Below are 21,423 nucleotides of genomic sequence, written 5' to 3' on the forward strand. Positions count from 1 at the left end.
CTTCATGTGACATGTGCATGATCCAAATGTGGATGGGAAATGAGTGGGCAGCTCATTCTGGGCACCAAGAACAAACAAACAAACAAACAAACAAACAAACAAACAAAGAATGCAGCCTGCCAGGAGCATTGGCCTTAGGTAGAATTGATCCAAGAGTACTCCGTGAGCCCTTAATTTTTGACTCATTCCTCTGCTTTCTCAACATGATAAACATCTAACAGCCTCCTTCTGCTTCCCCAACCCCAACATTTTGCAGCTTAGCTGTTCTTTGACAGCCTACAAATGAAATTTCAAAGTCTGACCATATAATGTTTGCTTACTTGATGTATAAACAAAAGGGAACTAAATATGAACTTTGGCAAAAGTCTATTAATAATTGACAAATAATGGAATTGTCAGGGCGTAGAAGGCAATACATGAAAAAAGCCAGCAGCAGCTGAGATTGCAGTAAACTGTGAACATGCTCTCCCGGCCGGTGTGTGTCAACGATTATGAGCAACATGCGAAATCGGTGCTTCAGAAGTCAATATATGACTATTATAGGTCTGGGGCAAATGACCAGGAAACCTTGACTGATAATATCACAGCATTTTCCAGGTAAGAACATTTAATATTTAAAATTGTTTTAATACCACCCAAAGATGTGGCAAAATTAGATCTGGTTTTTCTTGATGGTTTAAAATTATTTGTCTATATTTGTGTTTCATAGAGAAATGACAATCTCTGGGGTTATGAGAAGTTGTGGGTTCTTAAATTTAAAAAAAATTCCCAGCTTGAGAAATTTGAACAGTTGACTGAAAAGTCAACCATACATGTCCTTACTTGGAAGTCTGATGATCATTCATTTAACTACATATAAAACTAGTCATCAATTGTAAACATTCTGTTTTCTTTTTTCTGAGTACACAGGGAGTGCTCCTGTTCACAGTGTAGGAGACAGCATTAAATGCAAGATAGCCATCTTATCTGTTCAACCAGATAGGATTATTGCTTCAAATGTTCCCACCCCACAGGCTGTGTTATCCTTCATTCTGATTACTGCCGTCTAAATTTTCACTTTAGATTTCAATTTGTCTACGCAGCATTAATCTTTCACCTTTGCTGTTTCATCTCTCTCCCAAAGTGCTCCATCTCTCTTTCCAAATTAGTTTTCCCTCGACTTTCATATTTCAAGGCACAAGATGGTGGGTGTCATGGTTTATGTTTTCTGTTTGTAATGAAAACAAGAAATAACGTAACTTTAAAGGGGTGTATTTCTCTCTGCAGATAAAAAATGGTTTATTTGCCAGAACGGGGGAGGAAAGTCTTCAATGTATGACACTTTTTCAGTCTCATTTATCTTCTAGCATGGCGTTTAGTAAAGGCAATGGATATTGTGGGTGCTCATTGATGCTGAAAATTTTTAAGGGGGAAAAAAGCAAAAAAAAAATATATATATATATCCAGGAAGAGAAAATCTGCCTTCCTTTGGATTTATTCTTTAATCTGGAGCAAAACCCCTTTTATATATACAAATCAGGAGAAATGAAATCATTCTAAGCAGGGTGCTGGTTGGCAGGCAGTGCTGACCCACCTAGCGGGCAGCATAGGAGCCTTAGAGTGTGGAGTGGTGGGTGGGGCCTCTCCCCAGCCCCTGCAACCCTTGTTACAGGTTTCCCCCCAAACCCAACTGACCACAACAAATGCTGGGGATGAAAGGCAGTGTTGGCTAAGAGAGGAGGGGCTTAAAATTCCACAGGATGCCATGCCAAGTCTATTCACCAGGTAATGTTGTTGGTCTTTGAGTAGTTTCCTGCAAACAACACCTTGACCCAAATGGCTATTATAATCAAGGAAATGTCAGGCCTTGGACAGATGTGTAGGACTATGTTGCTACATGGGATCCCCTATTTCATTTCTGTACATCCTCTCCCCTTAGCTCCTTTACCCCATGCTTGCTAATGCGTTAACTTAGCTTGTAGCAAGCTCTATGGACTGCATTCTATACTTCACATTGAGGACTGACAGACAGTTCCATCCATAGGAGCTGACATTCCAGAGAAAGCACATTGGCCTTTGGAAGGCTGAACTGATGTGAAAAATACCCCAAACCTTTGGCCTAGAGGAGGTTCAGATCAGGGCAGAGGGATTTGGCAGAGCTGATGGATCATCTCTGTAACTTTAGAAATTCTAAAAACTTTGTGAGGCATAGAAAACTTGGTGACTTATGAGTTGTAAACTGGAAAATTGTCTCTTGGGTTAGGTGAGTCTGATGGCACTCAGGTGGATGTTACCATTGTCTGTGTGTACTGTGTAATGTAGGGATGGGGCACAGAAAATGTGAGTGAGTTTGCAATGCTACCTTTTCTACGAGCTTTGATCACTCCCTTTTGTTCAGCTTTAAGGGGAAAAGGGTGTTATCAGCTTTCTTTGGAGGATAGCTGATGGTGTGTGTGTGTGTGTGCTACTGGGGATTGAATCCAGGGGCATTCTATCTTTGGGCTATACCCCTAGCTGTATTTTTTTTTTTTTTGAAACAAGGTCTTGCTGGTTGATGAGAGTCTCACTAAGTTGCTGAGGCTGTCTTGGAACCTTCAATCCTCCTGTCTCAGCCTCCAAAGCACTGTGATTAGAGCAGGTGCCACCATGCCTGGATGATGCTCCTATATATGAAATACTTGAACCTATATCACAACAAATATGAGGAGCGGTTACTTGCCTTACATCTCAGTTCCTCCTTTGTGGTGTGACTTGCGGGATGACCCTTGATTATTTATTTGTCTTCTATCACCTGCTGGTCACAGGGAACTAACAGATTTTCTGCCAGGGTTGTGGTGGCTTTGGGTCGATAGCATGATTCAAACAGAGACTGCACAACAGCAACACCTTAGATGACCTGCTGTGATGTAAGGCCACAGACATTTCAAAGACATGAAATTTCTCTACTTCCTCCATTAACAAGTACAACAAAAAGTCATTCTCTATGACACATACTTCATCTTTCTGTACTCAGAGTTTTACAGCCATATTTTGGAATTTGGGGAACTGAGACACTCATGTAACCCAGAAGTTGCTGGTAGAGATTTTTTCATAAGACTTGGGACTCTAATATTATTGTGACCAAAAACCAACCAACCAACCAACCAACCAACCAACCAACAATAATAACAAAAATCCATAGCTAGGTGTGGTGGCACACAGCTATAATTCCGGCACTTGGGAAGCTGAGACTGGAGGATTGCAAGTTCAAGGCCAGCCTCAGCAACTTAAAGAGATCCTGTTTCAAAATATAAATCATGAATAAATAAATAAATTAGTTAATTAATAAAAGGGCTGGAGTGTAAGGTGTAGCTCAGTGGAATAAACCTAACCAAGGAGGTAAAAGACCTCTACCAAGAAAATTATAAAACATTAAAAAAAGAAATTGAAGAAGTCCTTAGAAAGTGGAAATATCTCCCATGTTTTGGATAGGCAGGATAAATATCATCAAAATAGCCATTCTTGCCGGGTGTGGTGGCAAATGCTTGTAATCCCAGCATTTGGGAGGCTGAGACAGGAGGATTGCAGTTCATGGGCAGCCTCAGCTACTACTTAGTGAGGCCCTTTGCACCTCAGTGAGACCCTGTTTCAAAATAAAGAATAAGAAAACAGGGCTAGGGGTATAGCCCAGAGGTAGAATGCCCCTGGGTTCTATCCCCAGTATCGCAAAAAACAAAAAAGGACATTCTTCCAAAAGTGATCTATGGATTCAATGCAATACCCATCAAATTACCAAGGTCATTCCTCAAAGATATAGAAAAATCGGTCCTTAAATTCATTTGGAACAACAACAACAACAACAACAACAACAACAACAACAACAACAACAAAAAAGAAAACCCAGAATAGCCAAAGTAGCTCTCAGCAACAAGAACCATGTAGGAGGAATCACAATACCTGACTTCAAATTATACTAGAAAGCCATAGTAAGAAAAACAGCATGGTCTTGGCACAAAAATAGACACATAGGTCAATGGAGCAGAATTGAAGATTCAAAAACAAATCTGCACACTTATGGCCAATTGAAATACATACATACATATATATATATATATATATATATATATATATATATATATATATTGGTGGTACTATGGGTGGAATCCAGGGGCTTTCTACCTCCGGGCTATACCCTCAGACCTATTTTATATTTTGTTTGGAAACAGGTCTCAGCAAATTGCTGAGAGCCTCACTAAGTAGCTGAGGCTGGCTTCGAACCTATGTGATCCTCCTGCCTCGGCTTCCCAAGTGTTGAGATTACAAACGTGCGCCACCATGCCTGGCTCTGGCCAACTGATTTTTGACAAAGGGGCCAGAAACATATACTGGAATAAGATAGCCTTTTCAACAAACGGTGTTGGCAAAGCTGGTTAACCATTTGCAGAAAAATGGAAATAAAACACATTTTCTCACCCTGCACTAAAGACAAATCAAGATGGAAATCATACAAGAGAGACCTTGCAGCTCTTTGAATAGGGCATAGGTCCAACACTTTAACACAAAGGCACAGGTAAAAACTTTCTAAACAAGACCCCAAAGGCAAAAGAAACTAAAAGGTACATCAATAAGTGGGACTGCATTAAACTGAAGAGCTTCTGTACAGCAAAGAAAACTGTCAAGAACCTCAAGAGAGCCGACAGAATGGGAGGCAAATTTTTGCCACCTACTCCTCTGATTGAGGACTAATATCTAGAATATACAGAGACCTCAAGAAACTCGCAACTAAGAAAACAAATAACCCAATCAAAAAATGAGCAAGTGAACTAAATAGACACTTCATAAAAGAAGAAATTCAAATGGCCAATAAATGTATAAAAAATGTTCAACATCATTAGCAATCAAAGAGATGAAAATCAAAACTACCTTGAGATTTCACCTTACTCCAACTAGAATGGCAACCATTCAAAACACAAACAAAAAGCCAGGTGTGGTGGTGCACGCTTGTAATCCCCGTGCTTGGGAGGCGGCGACAGGAGGATCGCGCAGGTTTGAAGCCAGCTGCGCTGGCTTACGAGACCCTGTTTCAAAAATATAAAAAAATAGGTCTGGGAGTGTAGCCCAGAGGTAGATGGGCTTCCAGGAACCCCAGTACCACACACACAAAAAAAACCCCACAAACAACAACAACAAATGCCCCGAGGATGTGGGCAATGGGAACTCTTAATACATTGTTGGTGGGATTGCAAATGGGTGCAAACACTTTGGAAAATAGTATGGAGGATCCTCAGAAGAATGGGAATGAAACTACTCTTTGACTCAGCAATACCACTTCTGGGTATCTACCAAAAAGAATGGAAACCAAGCTACCAAACCAATGCATGTGTATCTATGTTCATAGCTGCACAATTCACAATTGCCAAACTATGGAACTAGCCAAAATGTCCATCAACAGATCAATGGATTACAAAACTTTGGGATATGTACAAAATGGAATTTTACTCAACCATAAAGAAGAACAAAATTAAGTCATTTACAGGGAAATAGATGGAACTGGAGAACATTACGCTAAATGAGATTAGTCAGTCACAAAAAGTAAGAAATCAGATGCCGTCCCTAATGTGTGGAAGCTAGGGAGAAGAAGGGTCATAGGAGAAACTCTAGATAAAGGAGGAGAAACCTTAGATGAGCAAATAAGTAGTCCTAACTGGGATGATGGGGGCGGGGAGAGGGAAACTCCCTAATATACATAAGGTACATTCACAAACATATCAAGGTCAATCACTAAGCCAAACATGAGAAGGAGGGAGGGGGAGGGAACTGGGTGGGAATTAGGTAAGGGATAAAATTATGTGTACATATATGCCTCTAACATTTTGTATTCCATTATGATGTATGACTATAATGCACCAATAAAAAATAAAAATATTATTAATTCCCCAATACCACATAAAAAGAACCCCAAAAATATGTACGAAAAAAAATAAATGAAACCACCCAGAAGAGTGAGTGAAATTTCCTATTGCTCATAGGACAAGAACAGGTCAAATGTCATCTTATTACCTTTGCATCGCCTGGCCGTATTGGGATTAATTTGAAAACGATCAGTGCACTGTTTCTCTGACACATTAATTCCAAGTAACCTTCTCAGTCATGGCCTACACCTATCTTGTGGCTTCTTTTCTGAAACTCTCTTAATGGAAAATAATTCTATCACTTGGGCACTTGGGTATTTCAAAGCCCTCATGCATTCAGAATGAAACTCTCGCTCTCCTGCTGTGTCGCCTACTGATGCTGATAATTACGTAGTTTTCTTTGAAATAACTGATGGGTAAAAGCGATGTCATCCTCACTTTAATACCTGAGAAATGATATACACTCACCATGGCATTTTCAGTAATCTCAGCATAAATGTCCCCAAATGACCTAATACAGTAAATGATGATGAACCTTTCTTGCCTCATACTTTAATGTGCAATGTAAAAATTAAGGTGGAGAAGTTGAAATGCAACATGCCAGTATTCCAGGACTTACAAAACATTAATCCACTACATCCTCTTGGTCCGATCAGTAAACACACAGTTTTAAAGCCAGGAGATCTGTGAATGCCTTCAGCAAGCCCCTGCTGGAGAGTGTGTTCATCTCCTGATATGTTCAATTTGAGGGACTAGTTTGGATGTAAAATGTGAGCCGAAAGGCCTGTCTAAGAATTGGCATGATCAGTCCGTTCTTTACTCCAGCATCTTATTTTCAATCCTTGAAAAAGCTTATTATTTAACTGCTTCAACTCTTTTGTCCGACTTGACAGCCTTTTTCCAAAGCATAGGCTCGGTTACAGCACAGTTTAACGTTATAGCAAGGCACTATTTTAAACCTGGTTGTGAGGCAGGCACTTCCAGTTGAGGTGAGGTTGGCTGGGAAATGGAAAGTTATTGGAAATATCTGAACAAGTTATTGACCTTGCTGTTTGAAGAACGTCAAAATAGAGGACTCAAGAGAGTGTACATTTGCTCACTCCATTGACTTCATCTAACGTTGTCCATCGCCACATTTTATTTTATTTTGTGCATTGTTGAGGAGTCTCTGTAATATCTTAGAGAATAGAATTCATGGGAAGCTAGGGTCGACAGTTCCTAAGGCCACAGCGCCACCAGGTGGACAAGTATTAAACTGCTGTTTGGAAACAGGATTGAGCCTTGCTGAAAGGAATGACATTTGAAAAGGTCCCTGTTACCACACACACACACACACACACACACACACACACACACACACACACACACACACACAGTGTTCTCAACAATAAGAAAATATTAATGCCTTCCAAGGCTGGTGGGCCGATGGCTGCTATTAAAATCTTTTTCTCTCATTCTAATAACACTTAAAGATGACTGATAATAAAAATGCACCTCAGAGCTTCTGCCTCTCCTTCAAGTGGAGATCCGAGAGTCATGCTTTGGGGGTGAGCACAGAAGGAAAGACTTACGGTGTGACACAAAATAACAACAGTGGCAACATCACAGGACAGCACAGGAGTCACACAGACGGCTTTCGGTGCTTCTTAAGGTTTTACTTTTCCTATGTGATTAAGGGTTAGACTACATACTCTTAGCTAGTTCACAGAGCAATTCTGGGGCAGCATTTATCCTTCTGTTTCAGGAAATATGCTTCAATTAGGATTTTTTTTTTGTTACTTCATTACTGAAACACTGCAATATATTTACTAAAAAATATCTCTGTCTCTCTGGAGGCAAAGGAAAGTCTTGGCAGTGGAGCACAAGTGTTGCTGGGTGTGGAAGGGAGTCTACACAAGGCATTTATCCCATGAGACTATTTAGACGTGGGCCTGCGTATATTTTTTTCAGTTTCAGCCAGTTACAAATGAGGAGAATGTGTATCATAGATATACATTTTGCTGAGAGGAGACAGAGCTAGGTTTCTTGTAAATTTTACTAGTAGATTTTTGATTGTTGGCTCATTGGTAATTTTCATTCCAACACAAAGAATTACAAAAAAAGGCATTAAAAATATTTTCAAGCCAAAGATGTGGTTTCTTTTAAATACCATTTTTTAAGAAATGTTCAGCTAAATTAAAAAAAATCTCTAATAATCGCACTTCAATAGATATAACATACAGCTCAGGGATTTGGAAAAAAGGCAAATTTTAATTTTCAAAGTCATTGCCTGAAACCATTATTTATTATAGAAGAAGACAAAGTAGATGTGACATATTTTCTTAAACTCACCTCAGAATCCTTGAAAACTGTCTTCAAAATGACCTGAGGGAGGGAAAATAATCTACGTTCACACTAAGGCCTTATGTGAATGTTTGCAGTGGCTTTCTTTCCTTCTCTTTTCTTTCCTTTTTCTTTTCTTTTCTTTCTTTTTTTTTTTTTTTTTTTTTTTGGTGGTACTGGGGTTCCTGGAAGCCCTTCTACCTCCGGGCTACACTCCCAGACGTATTTTTATAATTTTTTTTTGGAAACAGGCTGGCTTTGAACATACGCGATCCTCCTGTCTCCACCTCCCAAGCGCGGGGATTACAAGCGTGCTCCACCGTGCCCACCAAGTGGCTTTATTTCTAATCACTCCAAGCTGGGAACATTTCAAATGTCCCTTAGCTTCAGAATGGGTAAAACACACTGTGATGCTTCTGTACGGTGGAATACTAACCACCGACTCCAAGGCACAGGCTGCAGAATCTAACAACACAGATGGGCCTTGGATGCACGGTACTCAGCAGAAGAGGCCAGGCCCAGCAGGCGATAATGCTCGTGACGCCTCTGCTGTATGATGATCTTGCAAAGCAAAACGATGAGGACAAAAAAACCCCAAAAAACAACAAAAAAACCACCACAACAAAAAAAAACGAAACCCCCAAACCACAACAGAATAATAATAATAATAAAAAATAGCCTAGTGTGGTGGCTTACACTTGCAATACCAGTACTTGGGAGGCTGAGACAGGAGGATTGCAGGTTTATAGCCAGCCTCAGCAGCTTAGCAAGGCCCTCAGCAACTTCGTGAGACCATGTTGAAAGAAAAAGAAAGAAAGAAAGAAAGAAAGAAAGAAAGAAAGAAAGAAAGAGGGGAGGGAGGGAGAGCGAGCAGGCCTGGGAGTTTAGATTGGGCATGCAGAGGTAGATTGCCCCAGGGTTCAATCCCCAGTACTACACACATGTGCGAGCACACACACACACATACACACACACACCCCACAAATACAGATTAGTGATTGTCAGACTGAGGTGGGGAAAGAGTCACCTTTTATAGTGAAATGGGGAAATTTGGGGGATTACCAAACTGCTCTAGATTTTGATCGTATTAAGCAGTTATGTCACCGTGTATGTCATAGCTCGCAAAAACGCACATGGACACAGGTGAATTCTGCTGTATGTTAGTTAACTCACTTTAATAAAAAACTGTTCTGGGAGTGTGTTGCTGTATTTTTGTGTTTTGTGTAACTGATTCACAAAAATGTTGCACATGCTTCTGGGTTACGTTGTGTAACATTCACATGATCATCTAATTGTTCACTTTCTACCTGAATAAACATCAATTTTGCCTCTTTTCTTTTTAGCTTTAAGGAGTTTGCTCAATATTTTCTCTTTTTTATTTATTTATTTTTAAATATTTTGCTAAAAATTCTAAAAATTCAGTTCGATCTTCTAAAATTTCTAAAAATTCAATTTTCAAAAATTTCAATTTTCTAAAAATTCAAATTTCTAAAAACTGAATTCTGGTTATACTTTTAAAAAGTCTAAAACTTGCTTTTTTAATACTACTAGGTGGAAGTTGTACCCGCGGATGCTCCGGAATGTTGCTGAGGTCGACCTGTCAACCACTGTCTTAGGACAGAGGGTCAGCATGCCAATCTGTGCCGGCGCCACCGCTATGCAGTGCATGGCGCATGTGGACGGGGAGCTTGCGACCCTGCGAGGTAGGAAGCGTTCTCAGCACCGGCCAGAAGGGCTCAGCATTAGCAGCCCTGTCCTCAGTTTGCACCAAGCAAACACTTCCCTGGCTGTTTTCACATTCAGAACCATGAAGCTGGTGGGTCTTACCACCACACTGCCTATTTTTGCACAGCCTGCTCTCCTCCTACTCTCTAGTTGTGTGGCTCTGGGCAAGATATTCTCTGTACCTTGGCTTTCTCAGCTGTAAAACAGGGATGAAAATAGTGCCTGGTTCATTGGTTACTGGGAGGGCTTGCATAAGTTCACACATACAAAGTGTCTGGCATAGATTAGTGGCTCAGAACTATTGGTTATATTATGAGTATGTTATGACTTGGATTTGGGGTGTCCCCAAAAGCTCCGGTGCTAGGCAGTGCAGGGATGTCCACGGGGTGAGCCTCTAGGAAATAATCATTAGAGCTCTAATGATTATTACCTTTAATGAAGTAATCATTTTAATGCACTATTAGTTGGTAACTGTAGGCAGGAGGAACGTGGCTAGAGGAAATAGGTTACTAGAGCTGTGGCCTGGGGAACTGCATCTGTCCATTGCCCCTCCCTCTCACCTTCTCTCTGCTTCCTGGCTGGCAGGAGCTGAGCAGCTCACTTCTCTCCACCACACCCTCCCACCGTGATGTCCTCCCTCCCCCAGGCACAGAGCAGTGGAGCTGGTTGACCAGGAGCTAACAACTCTGAAACCATGAACCAGAGCTGGGCATGGTGGCACATGCCTATAATCCCAGTCCTTGGGAGGCTGAGACAGGAGGATCAGGGGTTCAAAAATAGCCGCAACAACTTAGTGAGGCCCTCAGCAACCTAGCAAGACCCTGTTTCCAAATAAAAATAAAATTGGGCTGGGGCTATAGCTCAGAGGTAGAATGCCTCTGGGTTTAATCCCCAGTACCAAAAAATGAAAAGAAAAGAAAAGAAAAGAAAAGAAGAAAAAAGAAAAGAAAAGAAAGAGAAACCATGAATCAAAATAAATCTTTCCTTCTCTGAGTTGTTCTTGTCAGGTATTTTGGTCATAGTTGTTATGGTTTGGGAAACTATCCTCAGGGACCTCTGTTAGACTCCTGGAAACAATTCCCATAAAACCGCAGGTTCTTGTCCTGGGCTAAGGATAAATATGCCCAGACTCTTGCTGAAGAGTTAAATGCATTTTTATTACAAAGATTAAAAATACAAATTGTAACTATTATGGCATAATTAGAAAGGGGGAAGCTAGAGCTTAGAGTAAAGCAGTACGCCACAGAGTGACATAGTGCCTGGACACAGAGTATTCTTATACCCAGTCCTCCGACCCCATGGCAGGTCTTATGATATGTAGATATCCTGCTCTGTCTCCAGCCCAGATCTTCCCAGGCCTTTTGTTACACTCCAAAAGCTGTTATCTGGAGTCTGAATTTCCCCAGTATCTTTGAGGAAGTTTGCCTCTCTTTAGAAATGTAAAAAGGTCCTAGGCTCTTGGGCTTCTTCTAGTCCTTTGCTAATTACCCATGATGCCTAGAAATCTGCAGCCCTCTCCTCAAAGTTCCTGGTTTCTTTTACTACCAAAGACATATTTGAAAATTGGAAATATTTCCCAATACTGGTACATTCCCCCCTTTGTCTAGGAACTTCTTGACACCTGTCAGGCCAAAGGTAAATATAGAAAATGCTTTTTGACTTTTACAGTTTTATTAACAATTCACATGAGCTTACTCCCCATCCAATTTTTCCTTATCATTACTACATACGTGTACCCATACCAAAGGAATAAGGATGCCAGCTCAGTCATTACCTGCTTCTAGCTGAACAGGGGTAACCTGGGGGGGGGGCTGGCTTAGGGTATCTTTATGCATTTTGACAGGGAGTCAGATGAGTGAGTATCTTGCATCTCTGTGGCCATCTAAGGGCTTGGATAAATGTTCCTCTTTGGTTACGTTTGCAGAACCATCCAAAGTCTGAAAGCTTCAAGCCTACAAGAGACAAAACTCACCATACAGTTTGGCAGGCATGGCCCCAAAAGCAAAGTGACAAGGAGAATGAAGAAGAGAGTTACAAAGGGCAGTAGCCATGCCATCCATGATGAAACATATTAAAAAAAAAAAAAACAGCTATATCCTTAACTGTCTTAGTGAACAAACAGGCAAGTTGATTAATTTGCATATAGGTACCTAACATTAATCCAGGGATGGTTACTAAAGTGAGAGATAAAAAATTAAAACAGAAAACTGATAAAATAATTGCAAAAAGCTGAATAATGCAAAGCATTATCATTAACATCTCAGAAAAAGGAGGTCAGAGAAATGACTCCCCCAAGGTCATACACAGCTTAGTAGGAACAGAGATAGTATTCAACAGTTGGTCTTTCATAGACTGAAGCAACGTGATTGCCAATGAGAGGAAAAGAGGCTGTCTGGTCTGTTGTATTTTCTTTTCTGGTGTAGAGTCCTGATTCCTTTTGTGGATGGGTTAAGATCCTAAAAGACCACTTCCAAATGCCTTAGAAAGGAGCAAAGAGAAAAGACACTATAATGTAAAGAAGGCTCTTATTATGGCTAATTTATTAACTCCCTAGTTCCCTCAGAATAAGGAACACTTAAAAGGTTATCCAGAGATCTTCACAAATTCTGCTTTAATAACGTATATAAAAACTAGTAACTAGTTCTACTTGATATCTTTTGATGCTAAGCAGAGCAGGAAATAAAGACCCAAAGTGAACAAGCTAAATAACATTTTAAAGTGTTTTAGTTTGAAGAATTACAGATCTTGTGGATTCACCTGGGGCATCGGAATGGCAGGGGGAGATTGTGCTGGATGGACTTAGGTCAAAGCTGGCAGCTTCTTTAATTCTATGGCTACAAGAAGATTAAGAGGCTTCAGGGATCCAGAAATTTATTTATGGTAATCCTGAAACAGGGAAGGAGAAGGTAAAACCTGGGAAATACCAAATGGGTATATGTCTATTTAAGTTGGGATGAGATGCTATCGGAAAGAAGCAATAAAAGAAGACAAACAAAAGAACATAACGAATTAAAACTTCAGGGTTCTAAAGTTTCTATAAAAATTGGCAGCAAGCCAGGCCAAGTGTGGTGGAGCATGCCTGTAATTCCAATACTTGGGAATCACAGGTTCAAGGAGAGCCTCAACAACTTAGTGAATCCCTGTTTCAAAATAAATAATAAAGGCTGCAGGTATAGCTTGGAGGGAGAATGCCCATGAGTTCAATCCCCAGCACCAAAAAGAAAGAAAGAAAAAAAGGCAAACAGAAAAAAATTAAAAAAATATATACTACAGTAGGTTAATGTCTGTTTATTTTATGTAAAGAGCCCTTATATTTGGGAAAGAAAATTGAATGTCACCCCAAAGGGACAAAAAAGTGAAAGTAAATAAAAGATAGGAAACTCACAGGTGGAGACATTAAAATGGCCAATAAACACATGGAAAATTATTTGATTTCACTAATAAGCCAAGAGATGTACATTATTGCTATATATTTTTGGTCTACAATATCATTATTTTTAGATTATACATTATAATGAAACCAGGGATAAATTGCTCATTTTCAAACATGGAAGAGTGTGACAGGGAATATTCTTTCTAAAAATTATTACACATTACATATTAAAGCTCGAAAAATGTGAGTTCCATATGATGCTACAAGTCACCTTCTAGGAACTGCAAGGAAATAATTATCATTGTGAAGAAAGGCATTTCTGCAAGAATTGTTTTTCATGGTACTAGGAATTGAACTCAAGGGTATTTTACCTCCAAGCTATATCCACAGCCCTATTTATATCTTTTATTTTGAAATAGGGTCTCACTAAATTGTTGGGGGCCTCGCTAAGTTGCTGAGGCTGGCTTCAAACCTGCAATCCTCCTGTCTCAGCCTCCCAAGTACTGTGATTGCAGGCATATACTACCATACCTTGCTCCACATTTTTTTTTTTTTTTCTGTATGGGGGATGGAACCCAGGGGCTTTCTACCTCCAGGCTACAGCCCCGGCCTATTTTATATTTTATTTGGAAACAGGGTCTCACTAAGTTGCTGAGAGCCTCACTAAGTAGCTGAGGCTGGCTTTGATCCTGCATGATCCTCCTATCTCAGCCTCCTAAGGACTGGGATTACAAGTGTGCACCACCACGCCCAGCTGACATGTTATTTTTAATAGGAAAAAGTTGGAAGAAAGTCCCATAATTGGAAAAGGTTGCCAAAAATAGGATGCATTGAAAATGGAATGCAATTTTAAAGTGGTATTATAGAAAAGGTGTAATGACATAGAAAGTTGTTATAACTAGATATTTTAACAAAATAGTTACAAAGGTTCTAAAATATATTCAAAGATGAAAATACCTGCTAATGTTTGCAAATATTTATTTATACATGATGAGATTATTTCTGATTTTATGTTCTTTTGATTTTTGTTCCATACAGAAAACTATTCTTTGGATTATTTTATAAAAAGAAAACAATTAAAATTAGATTTATTTATTTGCTTATTTTGCGATACTGGGGATTCTATCAGGAGGGAATTCTATCTCCAAGCTACACTCCCAGCCCTATTTTTTATTCTTTATTTTGAGATAGGGTTTCATTAAGTTTCATTAAGGGCCTTACTAAGTAGCTGAGGCTGGCTGCAAACCTGCAATCCTCCTGTCTCAGCCTCTCAAGTACTGGGATTACAAGCTGGCATCATGATGCCCAACTTAAAAATTAGATTTCAAGCCAAGTGTGGTGGCGCATGCTTGAAATCCCAGCATTCAGGAGGCTGAGACAGGAGGACTGCAGTTCATGGACAGGCTCAGCTACTTAATGAGGCTCTTTGCAACTCAGTGAGGTCCTGTTTTAAATTAATAAAAAAAATAGAGCTGGAGGTGTAGCTCAGAGGTAGAATGCCCCTGTTATGAGAGTCCATGATGTACAGCAGTTGGTGGGTAGATAACCCATCTGTGTTTGATCAGAATAACTAAAGCCTTTGCTAACTCTGCCATTGCCCAGCAGGCCAGAGCGCCAGGTGTCCACAGGAGTTACCTGCCCGTCCATGAGCATGCTCTGTCCACTGGCTGCCTTCCTCCACTCTCTCGCTCCCTCCACCCCTTCAGCTCATCTTGAGTCATTCCCAGCTAAAACAGCGTGTCCTCATAGCTTCTCGTCTCTGTTGGCTTCCTGAAGAATGAAAACCAAGATAAGAGTTAACTGAAGGCTCTATGATAGCCACTGGCAAGTGCTGGTAAGCGCAAGAACATTCATATTTGATACAGAGATTCCTTTCTGAAACCGATAATCATGGAATTAGAACAGTTACTTGAATATGGAAGTCTCAACAAGTAATCTTGATCCTTGGGAATATTGTAAAAATCTATGGAAGTTATTAGAAAGGATTTTTTTTTTTAAATTGGACCCAGGCTATTCTACTTGTGAGCTAACGCCTCTTAGCCCTATTTTTATTTTTATTTTTTTAATTTTAAAACAGGATTTCACTGAGTTGTTGAGGGTCTAAGTTACCGAGACTGCCTCAAACCAGCAGGCCTCCTGTCTCAGACTCACAAGTACTGAGATTATAGCATGTACTACCACACATGGCTGGAGAGTTATTGATTGATTGATTGTTTGATGATCTGAGACCTAAATTTTTCAGATTCCAGGGATGTATCCCTTAGGGAGGAAGAGAAGTTGGGGGCAGAGTTCAGAAAAGAGAGGTCAGTTAGCAATTGCTCTGGACATAGTGTCCCCATCAGCAAGCCTGGTCAGGGAGAGGAAAGGCCTTCAGAATCTGCAGGAAAGATCTGGCTGAGTAATTAGAAAATGCTTCCAGAAAGGCCCACGTGTCACCACGGCAGCACAGACTCACTTTTGTTCTAACTGCTCCATGTTTGTGGGGTAACAAGTAAAGTTAAAGTTACATTCTATACATATACACAAAGTTATACTCTATACATATACACAGTTACACTCTACATATACACAAAGTTACACTCTATACATATACACAAAGTTACACTCTATACATACACACAAAGTTACACTCTATACATACACACAAAGTTACACTCTACATATACACAAAGTTACACTCTACATATACACAAAGTTACACTCTATACATACACACAAAGTTACACTCTACATATACACAAAGTTACACTCTACATATACACAAAGTCACACTCTATACATATACACAAAGTTACACTCTACATATACACAAAGTTACACTCTATACATACACACAACATGCACACATATTTATTGTTGCTATTTAACTATGCATCATAGATTTAAAGTGATACACTTATGTATGCAAGCACCACACACTTTCAGTACTTTTTTTTTGCAGTACTGTGAATGGAACCCAGGGGACCTATACCTCCAGGCTATACTCTATAACCTATTTTTTATATTTTATTTGGAAACAGGGTCTCACTAAGTTGCTGAGAGCCTCACTAAGTAGCTGAGACTGGCTTTGAACCTGTGCGATCCTCCTGTCTCAGTCTCCCAAATACTGGGATTACAAATGCGTGCCAACCACGCCCGGCTTACTTTAAAAAAACAAAAAACAAAAAACAAATAGGAATTAATATAGGGTTTCCAGTTAAAGTGCAAGGGCCCAGTTTCATTTAAATTTTAGCTAAATAACAAATTGTTTATAATTCAGTGCCCTAAATGTGTTTGCTAAATGTGACAACACTATGTAAACAAGGGCTATCAGGGAGTTTTATGAGGAGTCTTGAAATAAATGCAAGAAAAGCTTATGGGAATGGGGCACAATTTCATTTACCCATCAGAGCCTAAAGTTTCCCAAGTATTTCTTTTTCATACATAAAGACTCACTTTCAGAAAAGCACAGGTCACTTATACCTTACTGGGAATGAAAATGACTTGTTTTTGGTTAACCCTATTTTTGTCTTAAGCTTTAAATGGAGACCTCAAAAATGCCTTTCAGGGTTAAGTGTGTAATGTTAACGTCCAAGGGACGGCAGAGCTAAGAAAGCAAGGGTGCAAGCCCAGTGGAGGAGCATGTGGTAAGCCTGGATGGTGTGCTTCATCCCATACACCCTGCCATTGCATTTTATCCCAGAGACGGCAGCACATCTTAGCTCCATCTGATTCTTCTATCTACAGAGTGAAGAGGTGGGGTTGCCAAATCTTCAAGTATTTGAAGAAAAGCCAGAGAATTTGATTTTTTACGTAAAGTCTCCTGCCTTGAAAAGTTGGCAAATAAATCAAAATGCTCTAAAACACTATTTGGGGCAACAGTATGTGGGCCAAAGCAAATAGTTTTGTGGGCTACAACTGTCCCCTGGGCTGTTCAGCAGGGACATCTGATTTATGGGGAAATGGGCCGCTAACTCATTTTGTTTCTTGTGGCAGCTCATTTTCGCTGTCTAGAATTACGTTTCCTTGCTGATAAAGTGAGCTTCTTAAGCAAAGACCAGTGGTGTGCTATCCTGTCCCAAGGGAGCTGGGCTTGTCCCCAGGGGTCTTGGAGATGCCCCCACCCCGTGCCACTGAGCTTGCAGCCTCTCATGTTGGATGATCGATTGTGTTTAGAAGAAAATATCTTAAAGGGAAATAAAAGGCTCTGCTGCTCATATGAAAACAAACAACATAAGACTCTATAATAAGAAAGCTCCAAAAATAAAACTAGAAAATTCTCAGCAGGAGGGATGATTTTCATGATTTAAAAAAAATATATAAATAAACAGTTTTATCCCCATTTCACCTTGTATCAAAAACCAAAGAGACACAATTCAAAGCATACAGCTGTACTTTCTTAGAAATTCCACCATCTCATTACATTTTATTCCAACCCTATAGGGTTGTGATGGGGATTGAGGTTCTATGTGTATCTAATTTCTATTTTCCTGAATTTATTTTTGGTAGTGGAAGTTGTACCCAGATGTATTCTGTCCCTGAGATGCACTACCAATCCTTTTTAGATTTTTTTTTTTTTTACGGGTCTAGGGAAGGAACCCAGGGGCATTTGACCTCCAAGCTACACTCCTGCCCTATTTTGTATTCTTTATTTTGAAATAGGGTCTCACTAAGTTGCAAAGGGCCTCACTAAGTAGCTGAGGCTGTCTGTGAGCCATGATCCTCCGGTCTCAGCCTCCCGAATGCTGAGATCACAAGTGTGCGCCACCGTGCCCAGCACAATCCTTTTTAGTTTGAAACAGGGTCTCACTGGGTTGTTGAGGGTCTTGCTGAATTGCTGAGGCTATCTTCAAACCTGCAATCCTCCTGTCTCCGCCTCCCAAGTACTGGGATTACAGACATGTGCCACCATGTCCGGCTTGATTTCTATTACTCACATTGCGGACTTGTGATATAAACAAGCAGATACATACTTATCTTCAGGTCTTGCTGAAAACACAAATATGCATTTAATAAATAATACATTAATTCTGAAAGTGATACTTCAAAATCCTATGAAAAAGTGATACCTAACATTTATGGAGCAATTAATGTATCCCAGACAATTTGAATTTATAATCTCATCTATTTCTTACCACCATTTATAAACATGCAAATCCAAAGCCCTAAGTATCTTTTTTTTTTTTTTTTTTTTTTTTTTGGTGGTACTGAGGTTCCTGGAAGCCCTTCTACCTCTGGGCTACACTCTCAGACCTATTTTTATATTTTTATTTGGAAACAGGGTCTCCTAAACCAGCGTGCATGGCTGGCTTCGAACCTGCGCGATCCTCCTGTCTCCGCCTTTTAAGCGCGGGGATTACAAGCGTGCGCCACCACGCCCGGCTCCTAAGTATCATTTTTCAACTCTTGTGTTGAAGAGGGGAGGCTAAGTACCTCGCTGAAGATAATGTTGTATATAATATGCTGTCAGTTACTGATGTTTCCAAATATCATTAAGACCCCAAGGCAAGCCCTATGCTATAGTCTTGGAATATTAAGTGAAAGCAGAGTGTGTTTCTATGGTTTTTTCTTTTTGACTTTGAAAGGATGAAATAATCTTTTAGGAAACATGAGCCTTGTGCAAAATTCAGGAGCATGTGTAAATGTCTTTAATTATAGGTAACAAAAATCACAATTCCTAAAACGTTGAAGAGGGAGAAAAATAACTGAAGCATCAAGTGGGATTTGTTATGCATTGTGCTTTAAATAAAATATTTATTGTTGCAGACTTCTTATCAACATCTGAATAATTGTCAGGCTTAACCAGTCTTATAAATGATTCTATTAGTACTGGTGCATGCATTAGAGATTCAGGTAGATTATTTTTTTTTAAGTTTTTAAAGTTTTGCTCTGAATATTCCTTAGGAAAGAATGCTGAATCTATTCTACAAATATTTAGCATATTGAAGGAAACAAACCTAATAGACACAAGTGCTCGCAGTATATAAAATAGGTGGTATCATTAGGTTAAATTTTAGTCTTGCATTGGGGTACATGCTTGTAACCCAGTACTGGGGAGGCTGAGATAGGGAGATCACAGGTTCACAGCCAGCCTCCGCAAATTAGTGAAACCTTGTTTCAGAATAAAGAATAGGGCTGGGTAGAGCTTAGAGGTAGACTATTTCTGGGCTCAATCCACAGTTGCACACACACAAAATAAATTTTTAGTTTTGCCAGATAAGTAGGGCATCTCTGATTTATCAAAGAACTAATAAACGGAACACTCTGCCATTTGATGTTTTATGAGTTCTACCATGGACATCTTCTGATTCCATGCTCAGTGACTATCATCAAACTTTCCTTTAGCTGGGCATGCCTGTTGTCTCTCTACTTAAAGGGATTTCAGGTTTGAGGCCAGCCTCAGCAACGTAGCAAGACCCTACTTTATTTATTTATTTATTTATTATTTTTTTTGGTGGTACTGGGGTTCCTGGAAGCCCTTTTACCTCCGGGCTACACTCCCAGACCTATTTTATATTTTTGAAACAGGGTCTCTTATGCCAGCGCGGCTGGCTTCGAACCTGCGCGATCCTCCTGTCTCTGCCTCCCAAGCGCGGGGATTACAAGCGTGCGCCACCACGCCCGGCTCAAGACCCTACTTTAAAACAATAAAATAAAAAGGGATCAGGGTGTAGCTCAGAGGTTGAATGCTTTTAAGTTCAACCCTCAGCACCAAAAAGAAAAAAAAATTTTTTTCCTTTATCTTCTAGGAGCTATATGAGCTCTCTCTCTCTCTCTCTTTTTAATTCCTGATTTTATGCATGGGTAATCAAAAACCTAAAAGAAAAAAAGATGAAAGCCACTCATCCTTTGGCTTCTGACTTGTTATGTGAACGGGCACCACGTGAGGGAGTGCTGGGACCTCAGATAGAGGGAAATTAAGCCCACCGAATGCCTGCCAGGAATGCTCAGCATATTAACAAGTTCTTATTAAACTGTCAAAAAAAAAAAAAGTTTAAAAAGAAATTCCTGCCCCTGGATGCAATTAGAGACTACCACACAGGATTTGATGGGCCATAAAACCATTAAATCTAAACACTTTCTTCTTGAGCCTAAAAAGCCCAAACATTCCACAGTGAAGTTCTGAGACTCAGCTGAGAGTTGACCACCTATCAGGCGCAGGCGGGACAGATTGCAGAGAGACACAAAGAGCCATACAGACCCCGAGGAACCAAATTAGGGTGGAGGTGAGAGCTTTAGCTGTTGAATTTTCTGGATTTTCCAAGATTAAGTGATCAAACTTAACATTGAGTGAAAGACCATTCAACAGGAAAAAATTGTCATTTCCTTTGCTCCAAACTCAAGCCAGGTACTTTTGAAAGTTTTGTCGATTTATGTATTTATGTGCTCTACTAGGTGACTGAGTAGATATACAGTTCAGTATACCTGTGAGGAAAATATCCCCATTTTTCTCAATTTTGCCTAATCCAGGCGAAACACTAGACTTGCTTTAAAGGAAACTTGAACTTTTCCCAAAACGAAGTACTTTGTATGCACCAGATATCATGCTTGAAGTTCACATCCCTGTTGTTACTCCTCATGACGACAGACCTGCGAGGTCACTGCCATTTGACAGAGAAAAAGGACACTTTTGGTGCCAGATGCTGATGGAGACGGAATTTGAAGTTAGGTTTGTTTTGCTCTAGAGTCTGACCTTGCTGTTTGTCCTTTTGTACAAAAAAGAAACAAAACTACGGGGAAACAAAGGAAAAAGTTCTGAATCAAATTTGAGAAACATTTTGTAGAGAATATCTCCTTGTGTTAGTGTAGTAAAAACACACTAACAGCAATAAAACCTAGTTCACATTCTAGTCATCCCCTTTTAACCAGTTTTAATGCTACTTCATATTTTGGACCTGATTTTCCAATAATCGAAAGAAGTAGATGAGATATATATCACATAAATATATGCACACACATATACATAAATACATATATATACACAATTGTATGAAAAGAATATGGACCTCTTTTATACTTGGGCATGTTTATAGTACTCTGTCCTCACAGGACATAACCTCTTGACCTAACAGTGGGATTATGAACTGATGAATGCCCTGTAATTGTAAATTAAAAATATCATCAGGTTGAAAATGTGTCCCAGTACTTGGGAGG

The 21,423-nt window shown here is 39.8% G+C and overlaps 1 protein-coding gene across 1 annotated transcript in view; it reads left to right on the forward strand.

The window, feature by feature from the left end:
- Positions 1 to 460: 460 nt before the first annotated feature.
- The window catches only part of HAO1 (hydroxyacid oxidase 1), a gene marked incomplete at both ends in the record, with an annotated part of 58,308 nt that continues 37,345 nt past the window's right edge, over positions 461 to 21,423 (forward strand). The window contains 2 exons of the mRNA XM_080716384.1: positions 461 to 597; positions 9,744 to 9,895. Coding sequence (XP_080572510.1) covers positions 461 to 597; positions 9,744 to 9,895 — 289 coding nt within the window. The remainder of the gene's footprint in view (positions 598 to 9,743; positions 9,896 to 21,423) is intronic.

This window comes from Muscardinus avellanarius (assembly GCF_963383645.1).
Source record: "Muscardinus avellanarius genome assembly, chromosome: 19".
NCBI classification, from domain to species: domain Eukaryota; kingdom Metazoa; phylum Chordata; class Mammalia; order Rodentia; family Gliridae; genus Muscardinus; species Muscardinus avellanarius.